At 32.3% G+C, this 22285-nt stretch overlaps 1 protein-coding gene across 9 annotated transcripts in view; it reads left to right on the top strand.

Annotated features, from left to right (window-relative positions):
- Window positions 1-4129: 4129 nt before the first annotated feature.
- LOC148612158 (uncharacterized) overlaps window positions 4130-22285 on the top strand; it is a 34564-nt gene continuing 16408 nt past the window's right edge. For 3 of the 9 annotated variants that reach the window (XR_015924341.1, XM_088593331.1, XM_088593330.1), the window contains exons 1-6: window positions 4130-4603; window positions 8675-8741; window positions 11131-11242; window positions 14269-14316; window positions 19715-19835; window positions 20999-21129. Coding sequence is in view for 8 of the 9 variants with exons in the window: in XM_088593331.1 (XP_088449457.1) it covers window positions 4295-4603; window positions 8675-8741; window positions 11131-11242; window positions 14269-14316; window positions 19715-19835; window positions 20999-21129 (788 nt within the window). In the remaining variant the exon portion in view is untranslated. Of the gene's footprint in view, window positions 4604-8674; window positions 8742-10023; window positions 10497-11130; window positions 11243-13924; window positions 13955-14268; window positions 14317-16980; window positions 17005-19714; window positions 19836-20998; window positions 21130-22285 lie in introns of those variants that run through there. The other 6 variants (XM_088593333.1, XM_088593332.1, XM_088593334.1 and 3 more) reach the window with 6 other exon arrangements.

The raw sequence follows: 22285 nt of genomic DNA, 5'->3' as shown, positions 1-22285 counted from the left end.
ACATGCTTGTATACATGCTTGTCATGTCATAAGAACATAGGAGATTTGTTGTCATATAGAAACTGTTAAAAGTTTCGAGCTATCTTGTATATAAGTTCCTTGGTTTTTAAATATAGGAAGCAAAAATTAGTCAAGAAGTCTACGAAATTTCCACAATGATAAACAATCGGACGGCGTGGTATTCTAATTTTTTCTCTGATGGAAATAAAATCTAAATTAGTTATAATGTTTAGTGGTAGTTCGAGTATTTTTGTACATCTTTCTAAAAGTTAGTTTAACATTCTAGATTAATGTAAAAGTGTCTGGATATTGATTTCCATTTATTTGCTCATTATAACATCATGAAATTTGCGATTATAAATCGTAAAATGTTAGTGTTAAAGATAATTGTTACATACTTCTTCATACATACATGTAATTAAACATGTTGAATGATAGTTTATGATACATTCAGTATATGTACATGAGGTTCCTCTCCTTTTCTTTCCTTTTCTTTTCTTTTCTTTTTTTTTTTACCTAAACCTTTTCTTTTATGAAAAACAGAATGCAACATTTTTTTTTACCATTGCGTAACTTAATTTATTTTTTTCTTGCCACAGAAAATTTTTTTTTTATATTTTTCTTCTGAACTGAAATTAATATTTTTTTCAAAAATATCCTAGGCCCCGCCTCAATATAAAAAAAATCGGTGCCCAAACACTTGCAAAATCACCAAACGGTCTTCAATAAGTGTAAATACACCTTTAAGTAAGATTTTGAGAGTGAACTTTTTCTGGAAATTATTGGCATTACGATTGGCAATAAGTGTACCCCTACAACGTAAGAGGTTGGATCTAATTCCGTTCCTCCATTACCCCAGTGAAGGCAGTAAGTCAGGAAATAGCTTGCCAGACAACCTCTAGTCTAGCATTTCTGGAGTAACCTCTAGCTCTCCAAGCCGATCTGTTTCTTTATTCATTGCCATCGGGATTCCTTTAAAATCTTGCGAAAGTAAAGGTGCTAAAGATCCAAGCCAGATCTCTTTTTTATTCCATATAGAGATGCATTGACGGTGTTCTCACGATTAACGAACTTAAATTCGGAAAATAGCTTTTTCATTTGTCCACCAGATCTAGAAATAAAAGAGACTACTGAAACAGCTTTGTCCTCGCGATTTATATCTTCACCTCGAATGCAATGACAGTACTTATAGTCGTACAAGTACAAAAATATATGACAAACGAGACGATTTTGATTTTGAAATTACAAATTTTTCTCTCGATCATGTACAGTCAAATATACCAGCTTTCCCTGCTTGTGCCCCGGTGTTCGTATTTCTCATTTGGCCCAATATTCCTAATGAACTTTGACCTGAGACTGACGAAATTAAAAGTAGTACTGGACAAAAACTAAATTCCAACCGATACTCGGATGTGTCGTGCAAGAATATCAGTCATCTTAATTACACATGGTGAAGTTTATAAGATACTTTAAAACAATTGGAATGCTTGACAAAAAGATGCACACACAGGATTATTTTGGTGTTCCTGATGTTTAGCGCGCTATAGAACGGGGTTTGACCCACCATTTCCCTCAGAAATGTCTGTTCCAGGTCAGGACCATTGTACTTGTTTCCAACTCTCCGGTTTTTGCTCCGACATTGTGTCATTTTTATACTTTCCCATTAGCTATTACCTAGAATTTATCAGTTCAACAATTTTGTTTTCACTAGTCGATCCTTTATTAACTTGTTTCGCTTGCAAGACCCCAAGCAAATGTTTTCAGTAGTATTAAGACTTTTTTGAAGTACAGTTTTTGAAAAAAATAGCTAATTACAGGTGAGATAGAAGGAAATGTGGAATTCAAAAATTACCCTTTTCGCAGTAACACTAGTATTGTCTTTAAGGTGCCTGAAATGATTTGGTATGTTGGAGACATCAATTTTTATAATCATGATGCCCAACATGTCTGTTTTATAATGTTAATATGCTAAAAATTAGTATTGTCATTCATACTAGTAAAATCCAAGTATTTTTCCTAAGGGGAGCAGTGACAAAATTTCACCTATATGAATTTTAAATACTTCAAAAATGTATTACTTAAGCTAATTTGAAAGCTAAGACACTATTTAAATGTACTGTATCCCATCAACGCTTGTTATAGGCATGATGTGTTGTGCAACAGCGGCCGGGTATCTGAAATGCAGCAAAAAAAACTTTTTATGATTAAATATCAATCGAAACCCAAAAACTAAGTGTCCAAATTGAGCAGATTTGTTGCATACATCGTTATCTTGATTCTTATATACACTCCTTGAGGCGTCTAGGTTTCCCGCACGCACGATACCCGCACGCACGATAAACGAACGCCCTCAGTGTGCGTTTAAACGCACGATAAACGAACGCTCCCAGCGTGCGTATAAACGCACGATAGACGAACGCTCATATCGTGCGTTTGAACGCACGATTGACGAACGACAAAAAAAAATATTATAATGACATTGACGTATAATGAAGACAGAAAAAAGGAAATAAAATTAATGAAAATATATAAATTAATAATAGCAAAAAATATAAAAAAGAACAGTTAAATCAAGGAAATAATCAAAGTACAAAAATAAACGAACGCTTGTATCGTCCGTTTAAACAAATGCAAAACGATGTGTAAACGCACGATAAACGATGCAAGAACGCTAAAATGGGAAACGTGAACGTGTCAATGAGTGTATATATATATAGCCTTTTATATATTTTATAGCCTAGCTGGCCGAGTGGTCTAGGGCGCTGGATAAAGTGCAGGCGGTGTTGCCATAGATGCCACAGCAGTACGAGTTCGAGTCCCGCGGAGGGTACGACCGAAAAGTTGCATCGCAAATTTGACAGTTTATATATATATATATATATATATATATATATACTTTATTTCCTCTTATGCAGAGATTTTTTTTCACATGAATAAAGAAAGAAAAAAGCGATTATCATTATATGAATTACATAAAAATGTACTTATTATCAGGAAGAAAATTAATGAGAGCGAATCGCTGGAAGTTACACAGCAGATTGTCAAAAATGTTCCTTTTGGAAAGTCTTGCACATTCTGAAGGTAAGTCAAAAACATACTTAGCTGTTTCTCGTAGCTCTGCGTAAAGTTTTGCCATATTCCAGGCACGGTGTGGTTTAATTTTGCTGTGTATACGTCTGAATAGGAGAAGCTTGCTCCCACTTATAATTATGCAACCCAGTCATAACTACAGTATATCTCCCGGGCTGCATATATTTGGTAGTGGGAGCAAATTAACTTCTGAATGTGTAAAACCAGATTATCTGTCAGGTACGTGTTACACCTTGTATAGTACTGTACATGTTTTTGGATATACTGTAAATAAGTATAATTTCGTAAACGGATTGTGAGAAGAAGTGAAAATAATTACCAAATATAAATAATCTATAATAAATATGAATCGATGGTAGTTATATTTATATACCACGATATATATAAACAAAAATCATTTTTTTAAGTTACGCGTTTTTTATACGTATTCTTTATCGGGACGATTCCACGGAATATTAAAAAGGGGTTCTGATTCAGAAATTGATATAAAGGATAGGTTCGATGTAGGTTATTTCGCCTAAATTTTGCTTTAAATTGATAATAAAATAAACAATTGAATAAACATTTTCAAATGATTCTCAGGGGCGGATCCAGACACTTCGAATAGGAGGGATGCAAGAACATTATTTACCGTTTTATGTCAATTTTTTACATGAAAATGACAATTTTTTCAATAAAAAGGTGGGGTACTACCCCTCTGCACCCTCGTCCTAGATCCGCACCTGGCTTTTTGTGTCTAATAGTTTTTTTAATAACGACCATTCTCTTGAGAATTAAATTTTGATTTCTATTTATCTTTTGGTCCTAATCTATTTAAGTGGGAAAATGGCGCTAAATATTTACTTCCGCTCGCGTATTAATCTATGTTTATTTTGGTATTGCGTGTTTGTCGTTTATATTAAACATCATTTCCCGAACAAATAATTTTGATTAAATTGATGTTATTATTTGATGAAACCCGCTTCTACTGAGTAAATTTTGACAAGCAAATTGGCGATTTAGGATCTCTGTCATACGCGCACTTGCCATTGCTGGGCTGTTGTTAGGATGTAAACAATATGGTTGACAAGATTGCTAAAATTCTTATCAAGAACATCAAATTGTGTATAACACATAGTAAAATGACTCATATGACTTTTAATACTTAATTTCCCCACTACTCGTTTAATATATTTAAACACTGATAAAGCCAAAACTTTTCAAAATGTCAGAATCCTATAGGAACGGGTCTGGCGATCATAATCGGATTGAGCATGAAAGCAAAGTTCATCTTTGGGGTCACCAATCCCCGATCACAGTTGATCACACGTCTTATAAATTTGAACACGATCCAGATTTAATTGTTGAGATAGATCTTCCTTACAACAAGTTTCCTGTTCGAAAATCAAGTGCAGGAATTAAAAGGATTTCTTCACGATCAGCCAGTGCAAAATCTGGAAGTGGAACTGACAGAAGCTTGCCATCTAGAGGAACACCCATTAAGTCTAGAAGCAGACCAATGAAACCTCATGAGGTACAGTCAAAGTTTGCAACTGTCACCTTTTCCTAGTCAGAGAACTTATTTATACATTAAATGTGGCCATGCACATATTAAAACAAAAATAGGAAAAGTCAGTCATATTTCATGGCATTAAATCTCCAGCTGGCTGTATAATGCATAGAATCAGAATACTAAACCAGGAGATTCATTTGTAGTTTACTTTGGTCTGAGAAACAAATCTAAGGGAAGGTTACATGTATATATACATGTACATGTATGAAGATGTACAAGTAGCCATTACTAGCTTTTAAATTATACTGATCAAGTTTGGATCTAAAGAACTTTTTTTTACATATGCATACATACATGCATTCATGTGCTTAGGCAAAAATAAATGAATTCAAAAACAAATTTAGTAATACTTGTACATGTATATGCAGATTTCCACTTTTATAAATGTAGACTTTGTTGTAACTATTTCTTTTACTGTATATTACCAGTAATACAAAATGTATACATGTATTCAAAAATATCATGATCTGATTGATACATTTACATTGTATTATGATTCTTGGATGTTGATCTATTTTACAGAAAGGCCATGAACATGTACATTTTTGTATTGGTACATGTATTATTACACCCTCCACTTGCAAAGTGGGGTATATGTACATGTACAGTACACCCAGAGAGGGAGGATTCTCTTACTTTTATTTTGGTGTCCAGTGGATCACAGAGTTTTACAGAGTCCACTCCTAAATTCCTCCAAATGAGTTCTCCCATCTGGGAGTATTTTATTGTCTTTTTGGAAGTATTTCGGAGTCGCTCCAAGTATTTTATCTTTAAAGTAGATATGGTATTGATTTTAGAATTGTAACTGAAAAGATGTTGTACATGTACATGTATACTGGTCTATCCATTATACATTTATTGTATTAAGGCATTTAATTGACAGGATACAATAAAACATGTACATGTACACTTTTTGTACTAAGGCATGTAGGTTTACTAAGGGCTTATTAGGGTAACAAAACCCATTGTTAAAAATTGTACATAACTGAAGATTTCTTCTTATATAATGTACACATGAATGCTGATGATAAACACTTGCATTTGTGATGTACATGTACAATTTTCAAAACACATAATTTTATTGACATTTTCATTCATTTTTACAACAGTTTGACATGTCATCAAATTACTTTCACATCAGTTTTTTTATCAGTTAGTTCTGCTGGATACTCCAAGGAAAATACTGTACGTAGAAAATGATTTTTTTGAATTTTCAAAACAATTGCCAAGGACTGTTTGTTACATTAGTACATGTACAAAAAATGTTCATGTACAAATGTACTAATGTAACAATAGTACATGTATGCTACTGTCAACACAAATTTTAATTTCCACCTTCCACAGCAGAGTCACCATTTAAAAAAATTGTCTGTAATTAACTTCTCCTGTCTTTATAACTTGAATAAAGATATATTAATGGTTCTAGCAGTTTAATAACATTTCAGTAAAGAGCAGAAAAAAATATTGAAAACTATTGAAATGTAACAATTTTATCCCAGTTTTTACTTTGGTGAGTCACAGTGGAGGACATGAGTGACTCCACTGTGAAGAGTGGAGAAATTAGAATTTTGGTTGATGGTAGTGTATGTATACATACAGAAAATGTACATGTATGTAGTTAAGAAATCATTCTGTTAGATATTAATATATTGTAAGGATTATTGCATTGTATAAACTAGACCAGGAAAGGCTGAAGATTATAATTAGTCTGAAATGAATGATTAAAATAGAACCTTAAATAGCTTTGTTATTTAAAGATTTAAATTTAAATCATCAGTTAAGTCAGTGTTTGTGGCTATTGGTAGCTAATTAATTTATTTTCTGCTTGCACATGATGTATAGTACAGAAAGAGACATATCAAGACTGTTCACTGACATGGTGGTACACCACTCTTTAGAGTGGTGGTCAGTTAATATATTATTTCTTAAGATTTCTTACAAATTCTTTTCGGCAGTTGTTGTGCATAACCTACCATTCAATTATTTTTTAAGATTGGACACTATTTGGATAAAAAAATGTGAGTTACCACTAACAGAGTGGTGTACCACCATATCAGTGATCAGTCATGGTATGTCTTTTCTGTACTGTATATGTTACAATGTAATACATTGTAGTGTCTATAATTGAAACTGTGAAAGTGGAAGATACCTTTTGGGTCAGTTATACAATGTACATGTACATACATGTACATGTTTGTAACATGGAATATATTTTGCCAAAATTTCGAATATTTTACTAATTGGATGGAGAAACACATTGTACTTTGTTCATGTATACATTTGTACATTGTACATTGTATGTACATGTACATGTGAATGTTATTTTTTATTTTCACAATTTAATGTCTTCTACACTGTCAACTTGACTTTTGGTCTATGTCAGTCTATGTCCAATCCAGTAGAATGCCAATCTTTCAAATCTCCTGCGTTTCTGTCATGTTGAGTGTGAGCATGTGACATAACAGAAAACTGGGAGTGGTGCAAGATCATTTTTTTATTAGATTGTTCTGTTTGCTACTATGTTATGGTATACAACCTGTTTTTCATTCTGCTCATTTGTTCATAACTGTAAATTGCTTCAATCGATTTTGATAGAATATTGGTCATCATCATACCTGTTAACCTTAGAACATTAGTAGGAGACTCACACAAAATCACTGAAAAATTTATAATCTCCCATATGAAACTAAGATTTGTGGGAACTTTTGGTTAAAAGCACTTTATTTTCAGTGAAAATACTGAAGTAGCAGTTTTTATATAAATCAGACAGGAGGTGATTCATGCATGTCAAAAACCCACCAATTTCAGTTTAATTTTTTATTCAGAAACTGTTATACATCATAGATCACATAACCAGTCTTAGTTTTGCAATTTGGAATTGTGCTTTTGAGATAAAATGTATACTGTAGATTGTACATGAAATTAGCACTTTACAAGAGTTATTGTTCTTGATTTGGTTGATTTTAGAGGGAGGTTAAAGTTTAGTTTTCTCTAAAAGTACAGATCTAAATAAAGAAAGGACTATTGTCACATAAAAATTTAGCATAAGTAGACCAAAAGGCATTGTCTGATTCATGGGTTTTTCTATATCATGAAACACCTTACCATGGGCATTGTCTGAATTGTATATGAACTGGTACTTGATAATTTGAATTTTTACATAAAAATTTTCTTTTACTTAAAAATATCCCACATTTTGCCAACCTTTCAGGAGACAAAGTAAATGGGGAGTACATGTATCTCCCACATCATGCTACATATACAGTGTACTGTTGCATAGGTTAACAGTTATGAATCATGGTTGGGGCTCTTGTTTGTTTTCCAATGTCTACTGATGTGTTTTCTAACTCTATTGGACTTCAAAATATTAAACTTTGCACAAAGTGTATCATGAGCTTAAGCACATGTATCTGTTTAGGCCAAAAATAAGAATTCTAATTTATAGTCTTGTTCCCTGCTACCCGTAAGGATAAAATAGGGTAGGTTCTTTGAGATAATTGGGAAAGAAAAATTGAGACTAAGCACACACACAAAAAAATAGTGTACATTGTAGATAGGGTAGCAGGAGACAGACACTTTTTTATTGTCTTTTCATCATGTGTGGTACATGTACATGTATGTTTCCCCTTAAAAGAATGGGGTGAACATACAATACAAAGTATTGAGTTACTGTGTCTGTTTCTTTTTCTTTTTATTATAATTCTTCTCTTGCAGCTGTTTGTCTGAGCCATAACATTTTTTATCCTTAACCTTAGCTTTAACCTTCTAAACTTAAAGATTTACCTGAACAAAATGCATTTAAGTTTTATAAGTTGCTTAAATGTACCATATTGACCTTTATGTGACCTTTGATTGCAAGGTTGATATCATGAACTTTTGCAAAGAAAGAATTTCGTCTTCTCTCCTAGACTTTACATGTAGGTCATTGGTATACATCATGAGAAATTTGCCTGTACATACATGTACGTATATGTAATGCTGAATATTTCTCATTTGTACATTTAATTATTTTGTCTTTACTTTTTTTTTCAGACTGAACCATTTCTGGCTGTAGATGCTATGACAGACAGACTGTCAGTCACTCCAACTAGCAACACAGGTAATGTATTCACAGTGACAAAGAAGTTAAGGAAGTAGACCTAGGGTAAGGGACACAACTCTTAAAACTCATGGGAACATTTGTATTCAGCATTTTACATCAATCTTATGTAAGCATCTAATTAACTTGGATTCATTTTATTCTGCTTCAAACGAAAGCTTGAGAGGCTTTGGTGAAATTGAATATGATACAAACATATCACCGATTTCATGATTTATGTCCCTTACCCTAGGTCTACCTCCTTAAGTAGCACTTCAGATAAGAATCATGCAGAATGTGATTCATTGTTGGAAAGCCTACATATTTTTAATTTTGATATTTTGTTAAAAGTTTTAGGTTTTGGTCAGAGGTATCTGCCCCTAATAGTGTATGTTAATTTGCTGTACATTTCAGTGGTACTTATAATAACACATTTTACCAAAGTGATAAGGAAAGTTGTGTATTTATTCCCTAATTTTTTATGGTAAAGTTAAGAAATAATACTTAGACTCCATTTTACAACAGGCTGGCCATTTATGTCATTAATTTAACCAGGTCTGTGGTTTTGGTAAAAATAAGGCAACATAAATTGCCAGCCAGTATTGAAAATATCTATTATTGAAATGATCCTTATAATAAAAGCATATCACCTGAATATGGCTGAAATATTGCTGCTCGGGCGTTAGACACCAACAATCAATCAATTATATAACAAAAGCTTACATGTACAAATGTTTCTAATTTGGTTTGAAACTAGAGTGACCACTACACCTCTTTACAACTTGACTCTTCTGGTTCCAGGTGAGCTAATCAGGAATTTAAAATATAGATTTATCCAAAATTAAATTAAGATTTTGTTGATAAGTAATTTTTATCCAAATTTTGTGGTTATATACTGGTTCCAACCTCTATGAATAGTGTCTGTTGAGTTAAGATGTTTCTGAAAGAAGGCACTGAGTACTGGTACGTAAGAGGATTGATCTGTTTTGTTGACTGCATATCATTGTCAAAATTCTTTGTTTTGATTTTCAACAGTGTCTATCGGTATTCCATTGATTTTATGCCTTGTTAAATTTTCAATCTCTCATCTATATTGTACCATCTCAGTACATACCCATGGCCAACATAAGACTTATAAATTATTTTTGTTCGGGTAACAATAGATTTAAATGTACCCTATCGTCTCCCATTAGAAGGATAATTAAAGCTCATATTGTATTGTTTGAGCTCTGCTTCATACTGTGCATTGTAAATTGATACCTATGCTAGTGTAAAATATTCAATATATCTTTATTGTGCATCGTGGTCACAATCTTTCTTTGAATTTCAATGTCAGTTTGGATGTAGTACAATAGTTAAACAGAAATCATTTAAATTTGTTGTGATATGTGCATAAGGAGCTTGATGAAGCAATGAATTGAAGAAGTACTGGTAGTTGGGATAAAAATTTGAAGACTTTATTTAAAAGTGCTTATATGTTATCACCAATGGTTATGAGTTTGTAGTTGAATTATTTAAAGTTTAAATATGTGCCTTTTGTTTTTTTGACATTATGGAGTTGGACTAAGTTTAAGCCTTCAAAGTGATAGTTTGAAGTGGATGTATAGACTTTATTGTGTACTTTTTCTTGGATATTTTATTTGTGGTAATATTTAACTCTTAAAATGGATTCATTAGAGGAGAAAGTTCAACCACCACCATTTGTGTTTATGCGTTGGCACACTTCTTTTGATTTGGTGTCCGATGTTTGGTGGGCTCGTAAAAGTACTTATTCTGGTAAGACAGGTTTGGGTGTTCATCTTCATATACTGGTAAAGTGAAACCTTTCTAAACAGAACCCTGAAAAATGAAAAAAAAACTGTTGATACCAGACACTATCAAAGTGCCATTATATCTTGTTTTAATGTATTTTGAACCTTGGTAAATCAAGCACCTTTCTACACTGAACCAATTTTAAAGTGCAAAAGGATTCAGTTAAGACAGATTTCACAGTGCTTAAAATTGTTTTCTCTTCCAAATTTCAATGATCTGAATGATTTTTAGCTGAATTTCACATGCAGAAATTGGTGTATGGTGAATGATGGGCAGACGGGGAAATTTGTGTAGTAGCATTTTTCTCAGCGTGTACTAATTGCAGCCTCTTGATATTTGGTTTCCAGCATCAGGTATGGGTCCCATATCATGGGATCTGATTTCAGGCCTGTTGGACATCTACTTCCTGTTAAACAAAATTCCGCCATTTCTGTCTTTATTGCTTAAAATAGAATAAAACAACTGAGTTCAACGTTACATGTTTAAGAAGTGATCTTTCTGCCAATTCTGTCGGTTCATGGATAATTTTCATTTGAAAGTACTGACATATTCTGGAGAAGTTAATACAATGTAGCAATTTTCTCTATGTGTCTTATAGCTCGTCTTCCCCAGCGACCAACATCTTCAACTGTAAGGAAAGGGAGAGCACCCACTGTGACGGGTAGATTATATGCTCCTGATGGAAGATCACCATCCCCGTATATAAACAGGTATGAACTAGCAGGCAAACAAAAAAGGAAATGAATAAATGTTTTTTTTAGCTCACCTGGCCTTTGGCCTTTGGCAAGGTGAGCTATTGCCATCACTTGGTGTCCATCGTCATTCTTCTCCTCTGAAACTACTTGACCAATTGGAGCCAAACTTGGTATGATTGTTCCTTGGGGTATCCTGCATAGAACTGATGTGGGGATTTTTGATCCATTGAAAAACATGGCAGCCGTGACTAAAAATAGAACATAGGGGTCAGACTGTAGTTTTTCGCATATGTCTCCAAAACTGTTAGGTTTAGCCAAATTCGACAAGGTAAAAGTGTTCAGTATGATGAGATCTATATGCAGTCAAATTTTCATTTTAATCTATTATGTTATAATGGAGTTATTGCCCTGTTTCAACGGTTTTTGCTATTTTTAATGTTATTTCTTTCAAAAATCTTATCCTTTGACACTACTTGACCAATTGGAACCAAACTTGGTATGAATGATCCTTGGGGTATCATGCATAGAACTGCAGTGGGGATTTTTTGATCCGTTGAAAAATGTGGCCGCTGTTACTAAAAATGGAGCATAGGGGTCAGACAGCAGTTTTTTGCATATATCTCCAAAACTTTTAGGTTTAGCCAAATTCTGACATGGGTAAAAGTGTTCAGCATGATGAGATCAATCTTGTCAAATTTTCATTTTAATATGTTCTGCCATGTTGGAGTTATTGCCCTTTCAAAAATCTTCTCCTCTGACACTATTTTACCAATTGAAACAAAACTCGGTATGAGTGTTCCTTGGGGTATCATGCATAGAACTGAAGTGGTTTTTTTTGGCCGCTGTTACTAAAAATAACACATAGGGGTCAGACAGTAGTTTTTCACATATATCTCTAAAATCGTTAGGTTTAGCCAAATTCTTTCAATAGCTGAAACGATCCTTATTTTTAGGACTACAAAAGTCTTCAGGCATAAAAGTTGTCAGACGCCTTCTTATAAGAGTTATTGCCCTTGACAGGTGAAAATGACAGGTTCTTTTTACAATTTTCAGCCAATGTCTTGAAATCTATGATAGATTTAGACTTTCATTTGCTGAAATGATCCTTATGATAAGTCCTATCAAAGTTTTCTTGAGTCAAAATTGTTGGACAACTTCTTGTTTAATTTATTCCCTTGAAAGGCAAAATTCAACCAGGTGAGCGATTCAGGCTCCTGGGAGCCTCTTGTTTTAAATATGGTGCCTTAATGCTTAGTTTAGATGAGGCCAAAAAAAAAATATTTCTTGTTTCTCGGGCTCTACTTGTCTCTTTTGTGGCTCTGCATATTTTATTGGCATATCTTTGAAAAGAATCAAAAACAAAAATATAAAAACGCCACCCTTTTCATTTTTTTTGGTCTATTTACTATGTAAAAAGCACTCTAAACACTTTATTTTGAGGAAAAAAAATATAAAAAGGGTTATCTCCCTTTGTCAAAATGTCTCTAGAACCAAGAAATTAACTTTGAATGGCCTTAGTTGTCTTAACATGTCTGCAAATATTGTTATAATGGTATCACCTCATTGTTGTCATTGTCGTTGGCGTCTGTTAATTTTAGATTATTCATAACCTATTCAATATTTTTACTACAGCCGAAGGCACTGTAGTTTTTGGAGGTTTTTGACCCACCCCTATTAAAATAGGGGGCTTAAAAGGGTGTTATCATAAAAATTACAGTAACAGGAAAAGTTTTTTGCTGATCCGATTTTTAAGATTCAGATGTCAATATGTTCCTTTTGAAATTCTGTTTTATTTATTTTTCCAAGCAGGCTTATCTTAAGCTGTGTGGGAGATACAGGGGTACAAAATTGGGCCAGGCTAAAAAGGATCAATAATTTTATTTTTGTTCCAATTTCGAATTTTTTATGTTGGGTTCTTTATGAAAGGCTTTACCTGTGGTTTTCAATCAGATTTCAGATCTCATGGGGTTTTCAAGTTATACAGGGTCAAAGGGGTTACATAAAAAAAAGACTTTTTTAGGTCCAATTTCAATTTTTTTTATTGGATTCCTTATAAAAAAACCCCTGCCTGCTTCATACATGTATATCTCTTATGGTTTTTCAGTTTTAAGGTGCCAAAGAGACAACCCCCGGAAAATTACCTTTTCATTTTTGGTCCAGTTTTGAAATTTTTTTTATTGAATTATAAATTTTGTATTATTTTGTGTTCAAACTAATTGTTGTGTCCATGATGAACTTCAAGTCCCTATGCTTAAGTGTGTCAGTAACTAGTATTGTGTTAATACTTGACCCAATTGAACAGAGTTTGTAATGCTACAGTATTATCATGCTGTGCTCTTTATTATTGTTACTGTTTTAATTTGCTTCAAACATTTTTGATAATTACCAATATTGCTAGCTTTATGGTATGTGTCGGGTTTGTAAGCAGTTGGCTAAGTATCTTAGTGAAGTTATATCGAAATACAAATACAAATGGTCAAATTTTGTATTAATTAAGAAGTTCTAGGAATATGCATTATAATGGTGTAAGTCAGAAACTTTAGGTTGCTGTATTATTTATGCATAGCTAATATATGAAATTTCAGCTGTAAGGTATATGAGGAAGAAGTTATATTAGACATATTTATAATTCTGTTGAATTATAAAAAGTTCTTGAGTTATAGAAATTTTATGTCATTTCAAACCACTTCATTGCAGAATTCAGTCAGCCGTGACTTTGACAGTTTGGTAATTAATATCTGAAGTAGTGAAACATGTATAGACTAATGTAATGAGATCATACAGGGATTATGTACATGTACTGTAGTTTTTTTTTTACAAATAATTGGGGGATGGGTGTATTCTAATGGCTGAATAAAAGTGATTTAAAAAATTAACAGAAGCATGTTTTTGTATACCAGTTTCATAAGCATTCTTGATTGAATTGTGATTGTCCTCAAAATCCAGAATATCAATGAAAGGCAGATTTTTTTAATGAAAATATGTATCATATTTACTGGTAGTGTATGTATAATTGTGTAGTTAAAAATACTTTATTATAGAGCTTGTCTTAGACAAACTGTGAGTGCTCCTAGTAAATTGAGAAGACGGTAAGAATCTGGGAGAAATGGCGATAGAATCTCATGATGTGTTTCACCTGTTGTTTTGATCCCAATGTTGAAATTGATATTACAGCTCATACACTGATGATTTCCAGAAAAGGAGTTGGTCTTCCATTAATTAAATAATCACTTGTTTAGATTCTTTCTGTGGTACTAGTTATATCAGGACAATTAAAAAACAGATTTCAACTTTCTATTGTATTGTCCAGTTAAATATTTAAGGAAATTCATCAGGTGAGTATAATTTAATCAAGAGAAGACTAACTGTATCCCCTGAACATTATCATTGTATGGGCTATAATACACTTCATGATTGAATGTGAACCAACTGAATTTACCTTTTAAAATGCAGCTTGAAAGATAAATGACATATATGTACTTGTACAATTTTACAACAGGTTAAATGAGTACATGTATGTACATATATTTTTACCAATTACCCATCTCTTCTAGATACTGTGAAACCTGTCTAAACCAAACCCCATTTGGACTTTAGAATTTGTCTGGTTTAGGCAGGTGTTTTGGTTACCTAGGTTAGAAATATATCAATATTGATTTAGAGTCTTTAAAAAGTGTCTGGTTTAGACAGGTTTTTTGATTTTCCAGAGTTCAGTTTACACAGGTTTTACTGTATAGAGGTATACAATTTTCTTGTCCTTGTTAAAATACTTTGGATACTTCAGATTAAAGAGAACTCTTTTTTTTTCATTTGAAAATTTGTACATTCATATGTACATATGTTTGATTTATTTTATGTTTTGCAAATTGAAATAAATATTTACTGCCATCAAATTTATACATGTACTTAAGATTTCAAACTGCATTTTAAGAGTCACAAATGTGTTTTTAAATAAGCACTATTGATACCCTTATGTTTGTGGTAACTTGGATCTAGTCCTGTCATCCTACTGTTCATTTACCTTAATCTCTTTAATTCACTTCAGTTACCTTTTAGACTTGGTGTGAGTGGACCAATTCTTTATAGAAGATCAGCTTATCATCAAAAAATTGAAATACCTCATCAGGGGCTCAAATTAGTGTTGATCCAGGGTCAGGGACCCTACATTTCTGACCCAGGACTTTTGATATTTCATCAGCAAAAGTCCTAGTTCTTATATACATGTACACTACATTGAATCTCTAAGGAGACCCTTTTGTTAACATACAGTACTGTGAAAATATTTTTGTTCTTCGGTACCAATTTTTATGGATTTCGTTGTTTTGTTAAAACACAAAATTTGGTTCCCAATGAATTTATCTGTATAAAAGAGGTATCAAATCCACGAATCCACAACATTTTTTCCCAAAACTATGAATATTGGTACCTGGTAATAAAAGAATGTTCACAGTAAGGAAGACTTATGATTTGAAGTCTACAAATATTCTGGACCTTTCATCCTCAAAAGCAAATTTTAAACCCTTGCCTATGACAGGCAACACTAGACCAATTATGGTGACAGTTGAATCCAACTGGCTTGGTTGTAATGATTTACAAATGCGCTTTGCCATATACAAATATCTCCTTTTTGCAGAGTGACTCTTTTTTTATTTTTTGTATGCAGTGTAAAAGATATTTTCAAGAAGGAGATTATATTAAGCGTGAATAGCAAAAAAATATTTTTGACCTATAGTGGATAAAACAAAAACAAAATTTGAGTCTTACTGTTTTAAAAAGTCGAGACCGAGAGAAAAATGCAACAATTTGTCTTGTAAAAACATAGAAGTCTTACGAAAAAAAAGCCAGCATAGTTTTTGTCAAATCTAATATATTTATTTGAATTACCTGCAAAATCCTATTTTATGTAGAGTACTAGAATTCATAGTACAATAATTTTTTTTAAGTATGGGCTGTGTTACTATACTTTGCAAAGTAGGGTTTTTTGGGAAATTTTAGGATTAATGTGTCAGTAAACTGTAAGAATCAGGCAGTTGGTGAAACATGGTATAAAAAACCACCATTTTGAAAGTTTGATTTGAATATTTGCACCATCAGAATCAAGAAAAAAAGACAAGATTTTACATATCACTTTGGTAAATTGAATTGTAATTTCACTGAAATGCACTGAAAATGAACATTTTAAGGACAGATAGAACTCTCTGTCAAAAATCTCATTTTTCTAACATTCTATTGAAAAAATTCTGAGCAAAACCAGTGATATAGAGATAAATTAATGGTCTTTTGAAATAAAGAAAGCATCTTTGAGTGAAATTATTTTTCAGATATGTGTTTTTTTGACATGCATGTTCTTATTTTTTTCCATTTTGCCTGATTCTTACAAAAACTTACACTGAGGTGTAAAACTGTGAGCAGTTTATATAGGTTTTGTTGTACTTCAGTGGAAGGTGGCTACAGTTTGATGAGCTTTATAGCACATTCATTGATGATATTCGGGGGATAGAGTTGGTCTTCCTTAATAAAATGACAATCAGATGAACTGCCAGAGTTAGTGACACTGAGATTTAAATTTTCTATCTGGCATACAGACTTGAATACTGTCCTAGTCAGTTGTCTAGTTCATTACCAAAGGCTGTTCACCTGGAGATAATCATTACATCAAATATCTACAGAACACCATCATTGAATGTGCTGTAAGTCACATATACACTGAAAAGTTATTTTCACATTACAAGCAAGATTTTATATAATCTCAGGTCCAATAAAAAACATGTCAAGCGGTATGTATAATAGAAATACAATGCTTTATATAATTATTTATTTATGAGAAAGGCAAACTTTTTCTTAAAGTTCTTTTTGTACTCATAAAGTTCTGAGATATTCTTTTCATTATTTCATCTTATTTTCTTTTATGCATAGACTCATACTTTCAGTAAGATATGAAATGTATATTATATTTAGTTTCTTAAAATATTATTATTAGAGTCTTTAGATGTAGATGCAAGTGCATGAGTGAAATAGCTGGCTCGGAATAGATTGTTTAGCTATTTGAAATTAGCATGATGTATAAAACAGTAAAGATGCTGAAAAATTCACTACTAAATGTATTTCTAGTTTTCAGGTTCGTGCATGTAGACATATTGAAAGATTTACACACAATTTTGCACTCCCTTTTTTTTTTTTTTTTTTTTTTTGTGAAGAGCAACGACAAGGTTTCCACATTTAATGAATAAGAAAATGAAGATGCTTGTTTGAACTTATAGCAGCACGTTCCACAATAATGCATGAAGTCACTAAATATGCAAGTTTTAAAATAAGAATGGTACCTCATAGCCTGATTGCACAGTACTGCTGATGACTTGTTATTTTATTTATTAATGTAAAAAAGAAGAATTCTTAAAAGATGCTAGAGGTTACAGACCACCAATTCAACCAATGAGCATTTGGAACGTACGCAAAAATAGTCCTACGCAGAAATTACCCCTGTTCCTCATAGTGCTGTGAAAAAAGTTCTCATCTTATTTAAAAAATTTAAACAGTTTCTGAAAGGAAAAACATTTCTGTACATTTTATAGGTGCATTTTGCTTCTTGTGATGTGAAGCCTAATCTCCATAATGATTTTTAAATATACCCCTATCTTGTGAAAACACTGGGATTTCCCATGCTATTTATAGACCCTTCACTTCCGGTGACCAGTACTGCACTGCAAGTCTGCTAACCCCACATGCCATTCTGAGGATTGTGAGCTGACATATGTAGAATCATGCTGATATATAGTCCTCTGCAGGTTAAAGTTAAGGTAAAGTCCAGAGAAGCCATTGAATATTGTGAAATTAGCATAGAAGCCTATGGAAAGTGGAATTAGTGGTTTTTAGCCTAAATATGAAGCCATGGCAAAATGAAAAGTTTCTTGAAATAGCTTTAAACTACTTGAAGATCTTATTAACTTTGCCATGAGAGGAATACACTACAAAAATCCTTCAAAATATGCATTTTTTTAAGTTATAGGTCCAAATTATGGAAAATTGGTCTTTTTGGCTGATTTTTATGTCCTATCTTGTAAAAAGTGTAGAAAATTTAGTAAAAATATCAAATATTAAACTTTGAGGGCTATATTTACCTAAATATGGTGGTAATAAGCACTTGAAATCAAGTTTTGTGTAGATTTGAGCAAAAATTAGGTTAGAAATGAGGAAAAACTCACTTTCATTACTGTGGTTAAGGCCATATCAACATTCCCCTATGGCAACATGGAAAATCCATTATTGAGTACTTTTTTTGCTTTAGGTGCCCTTTACTGGTCATGTTTTAATGTGAAAACACTGTATTTACAAATTTAAAGCCAAATATATCACCTTTTGTGAAAATTTAAAGATTTAGGATTTTTGACATGTGATCAAGAAAAAGGGGGAGGCATGTCAGAAATAAATTTTTAAAAATAGACCAATTTCTCAGAAAATGATTACTTTTAAAACTATTTCTTCATTAATATTGTTAAAAAACAAGTTGTGATTGATATTTTTTATTTGAAAAGTCAGAAAAAGTTCTTTGCAAATATTTAATGCATTTAAGTATGGTAGAATATTGTCACTTTTTTGCTCACACAACTTGGTTACCCTATATTTAAAAATCAAATATGTAAAAAAGTGCTTGTCACATTTCACTGAAACTTTGCAAATGCATTCAGTATGTGTGTAGGAAGATACCTGTATAGTTATTTATTTTTTCTAAGACAAAAAGTGACTCTTTAGGTTACAGACCACCAATTCAACCAATGAGCATTTGGAACGTACGCAAAAATAGTCCTACGCAGAAATTACCCCTGTTCCTCATAGTGCTGTGAAAAAAGTTCTCATCTTATTTAAAAAATTTAAACAGTTTCTGAAAGGAAAAACATTTCTGTACATTTTATAGGTGCATTTTGCTTCTTGTGATGTGAAGCCTAATCTCCATAATGATTTTTAAATATACCCCTATCTTGTGAAAACACTGGGATTTCCCATGCTATTTATAGACCCTTCACTTCCGGTGACCAGTACTGCACGTCTGCTAACCCCACATGCCATTCTGAGGATTGTGAGCTGACATATGTAGAATCATGCTGATATATAGTCCTCTGCAGGTTAAAGTTAAGGTAAAGTCCAGAGAAGCCATTGAATATTGTGAAATTAGCATAGAAGCCTATGGAAAGTGGAATTAGTGGTTTTTAGCCTAGAGAAATTTCCCTTATTACAAATCATAGCATTATTTGCATTCTTAAATGACTTCATGTGAGAAAATCCTTCTTATTCCTGAATTAATAACTCCATTGTATCAAACAAATTTAAAACCCATTTACAGTTTTACAGTGTATACTGGTATATGAAATTTCTCTGCCAAAATTCTACAATAATATTTATCCAGTTCAAATTGTCATAAAATGCCAGTTGAATTTTAATATGTTACATAAGTTAAATGAATTTTAATATGCTACATGTGTATTATTTTAGTGGTCGTAACACACCAGCCTCGTCCATCTACGTATCTCCAACCAGTAAACAGAACACCAAGCCAAATATACATATAAAGTCACCATTTAAACATTCGGTACAGAAAACTGAAGCTTCAAAGGTATGATTAAATACTGTTAAGCTTATTCTAAGTTTGAATATTATCGAATAACTTTTTATGAAATTATTCATGACGATATGGAGTTGTTCTCATTTACACATGAGACAGGTCTTTATATTTGCTTATTTATACTGAGCATAAGTTGTATATTAATACAAATATAAAGGTCAGTCTGTATGTAAAAGAGTACAACACCATTTCTAACATGAATTATTTCTATTCTGATGTGACAAAAAGACATCTTTTGCATCTTAATCAGTCAGGGGTAGATATATTGGGTAACATAGTAGAATATTCTTTAGAAGCATGTCCTTTTTAAAGAGGATAAGATTTAAAGAGTGAAAAGTCCTTGACTTTTCAAGTTTCACTAGTAATCCACTTGAGGAAAAGTATAAGTCCTCTATAAAGTATTACTGAATAGGGTTGAAAATAACCCATGAATTTCTAAAAAAAATGTGATAAAATTTAAATAGTTATCCACAAAAATCTGCACTTTTACAGTACATGTGCAGGAATTCATTGGGTTCCTCAATAGCCAATGGAGTAGAAGGTAATTGGGTACCCAAATGTTTCCTTGAATGTTGCAGTACTGAAAAATGTGAATTTAATTTTTTCTGGTGCTTTTATTCTTTTTGCTGTTTGATTTGAAAAAAAAAATACTTAGTTGAATAGTAACTTAAGTATTTTTTATTTAAGAAAGATTGCTTGAAATGGTGAAAGCGATGAAATTTAGTGCTCATTTTCTCTATAAAGTATTATGTTCATACTGCAAATGTAATTTTTGTGGCGTGGTAATTTTTGCTGTTTTTGGACAAAGTTGTCCAAAAGTTGTGGACAAAGAATTTTGAAAATGAATATCTTTGAAGTTTTTATTGAACAGTATGAAACACACTTTTCAAAGGCACAAACATTCAGAATTAGACCTTCAAATTTGTTAATTTGTCAGTTTTTGAAAATATTTAGCAAAGAACTTGATTTGTTTACCATTTTTATTTAATAACCACATAGTTTACTTTATTAATCATGTTTATAGTACATGTATTTGCATAATAATAAACCAGACCAAAACAATTATCTTAGTTTGCTTTCTTCATACTTTGGAAAAATTTAATCAAGATATCAAAATGAAAATTTGCAATTTTGATTTAATATTACAATGCCAGGACAGAGCATCCTCACCGTCACAGGATCTGAAAGAATTGACGGCTTTTGCCACTTTCCATGTTGGTAAAATGTTATCGAGAGAACCAGTGGAACACAGACAGAAAGCTAACGGCAAACTGCTAAAGGGAAAGTATGTTAACTTCAATAACTTTTACTTTTATGATTAGTTTCATTTCTACTTTTACTGAGAAAGAACATTTAATCAATTTCATGATAAGCCGTTTTTTAGCTCACCTGGCCAAAGGCCATGTGAGCTGTTGCCATCACTTGGCGTCTGTAGTCCGTGGTCGTCGTCGTTAACAATTTTTCAAAAATCTTCTCCTCTGACACTACTTTACCAATTGGAACCAAACTTTGTATGAATGTTCCTTGGGGTATCATGCACAGAATTGATGTGGGGATTTTTGATCCGTCAGAAAACATGACTGCTGTTACTAAAAATAAAACAAAGGGGTCAGACAGTAGTTTTTCACATATATCTCCAAAACCGTTAGGTTTAGCCAAATTCTTTCACTAGCTGAAATGATCCTTATTTTTAGGACTACAAAAGTGTTCAGGCATGAAAGTTATCAGATGCCTTCTTATAAGAGTTATTGCCCTTGACAAGGGAAAATGACAGGTTTTGTTTTGTTTTTTTTTTTACAGTTTTCAGCCAATGTCTTGAAAACTTTGATAGATTTAGACTTTCATTTGCTGAAATGATTCTTATGATAAGTCCTATCAAAGTTTTCTTGAGTAAAAATTGTTGGACAACTTCTTGTTTAATATATTGCCCTTGAAAGGCAAAATTCAACCAGGTGAGCGATTCAGGCTCCTGGGAGCCTCTTGTTTGTAATTGTTTTTATCGTTTGTTCTTTTTGTGTGAGTTCTGGCCCCAGCACCATAAAAATTAGAAAATATATACGGAAGTAGACCTGGGGTAAGTTATATAACTCTTGAAATTAGTGATATGTTTCCAACATATTCAATTTCATCAAAGCCTATCAAGCTTTCATTTAAAATAGAATGAAATCAATTCAAGTTACTTTTATGCTTAGATGAGGTTGAAAAAAAAATGCTTTACACAAATGTTCCAAAGATTTGTAAGAGCTATGTCCCTATAAAGCTAGGTGTCTGAGTATATTCAACTTCTAACTTAAATCAAAACCTGTGAAAATAATATTGTCACAAACAGTTCAGAATTTTGATTTTTAAGCAAAAAATATCAAATTCTTTATTAACAAGTCTCAGGTTAAGAAAATATTCACTTATAAATGTTACATCAGTAAAATATATTTACATCAAAG

The sequence above is a fragment of the Perna viridis genome, chromosome 7 (assembly GCF_037379345.1).
Source record: "Perna viridis isolate PV_CMFRI_1.1 ecotype Kerala chromosome 7, ASM3737934v1, whole genome shotgun sequence".
Classification (NCBI taxonomy): Eukaryota; Metazoa; Mollusca; class Bivalvia; order Mytilida; family Mytilidae; genus Perna; species Perna viridis.
The sequence above is the reverse complement of the archived record's forward strand: the minus strand, read 5'-3'. Positions and strand labels throughout refer to the sequence as shown.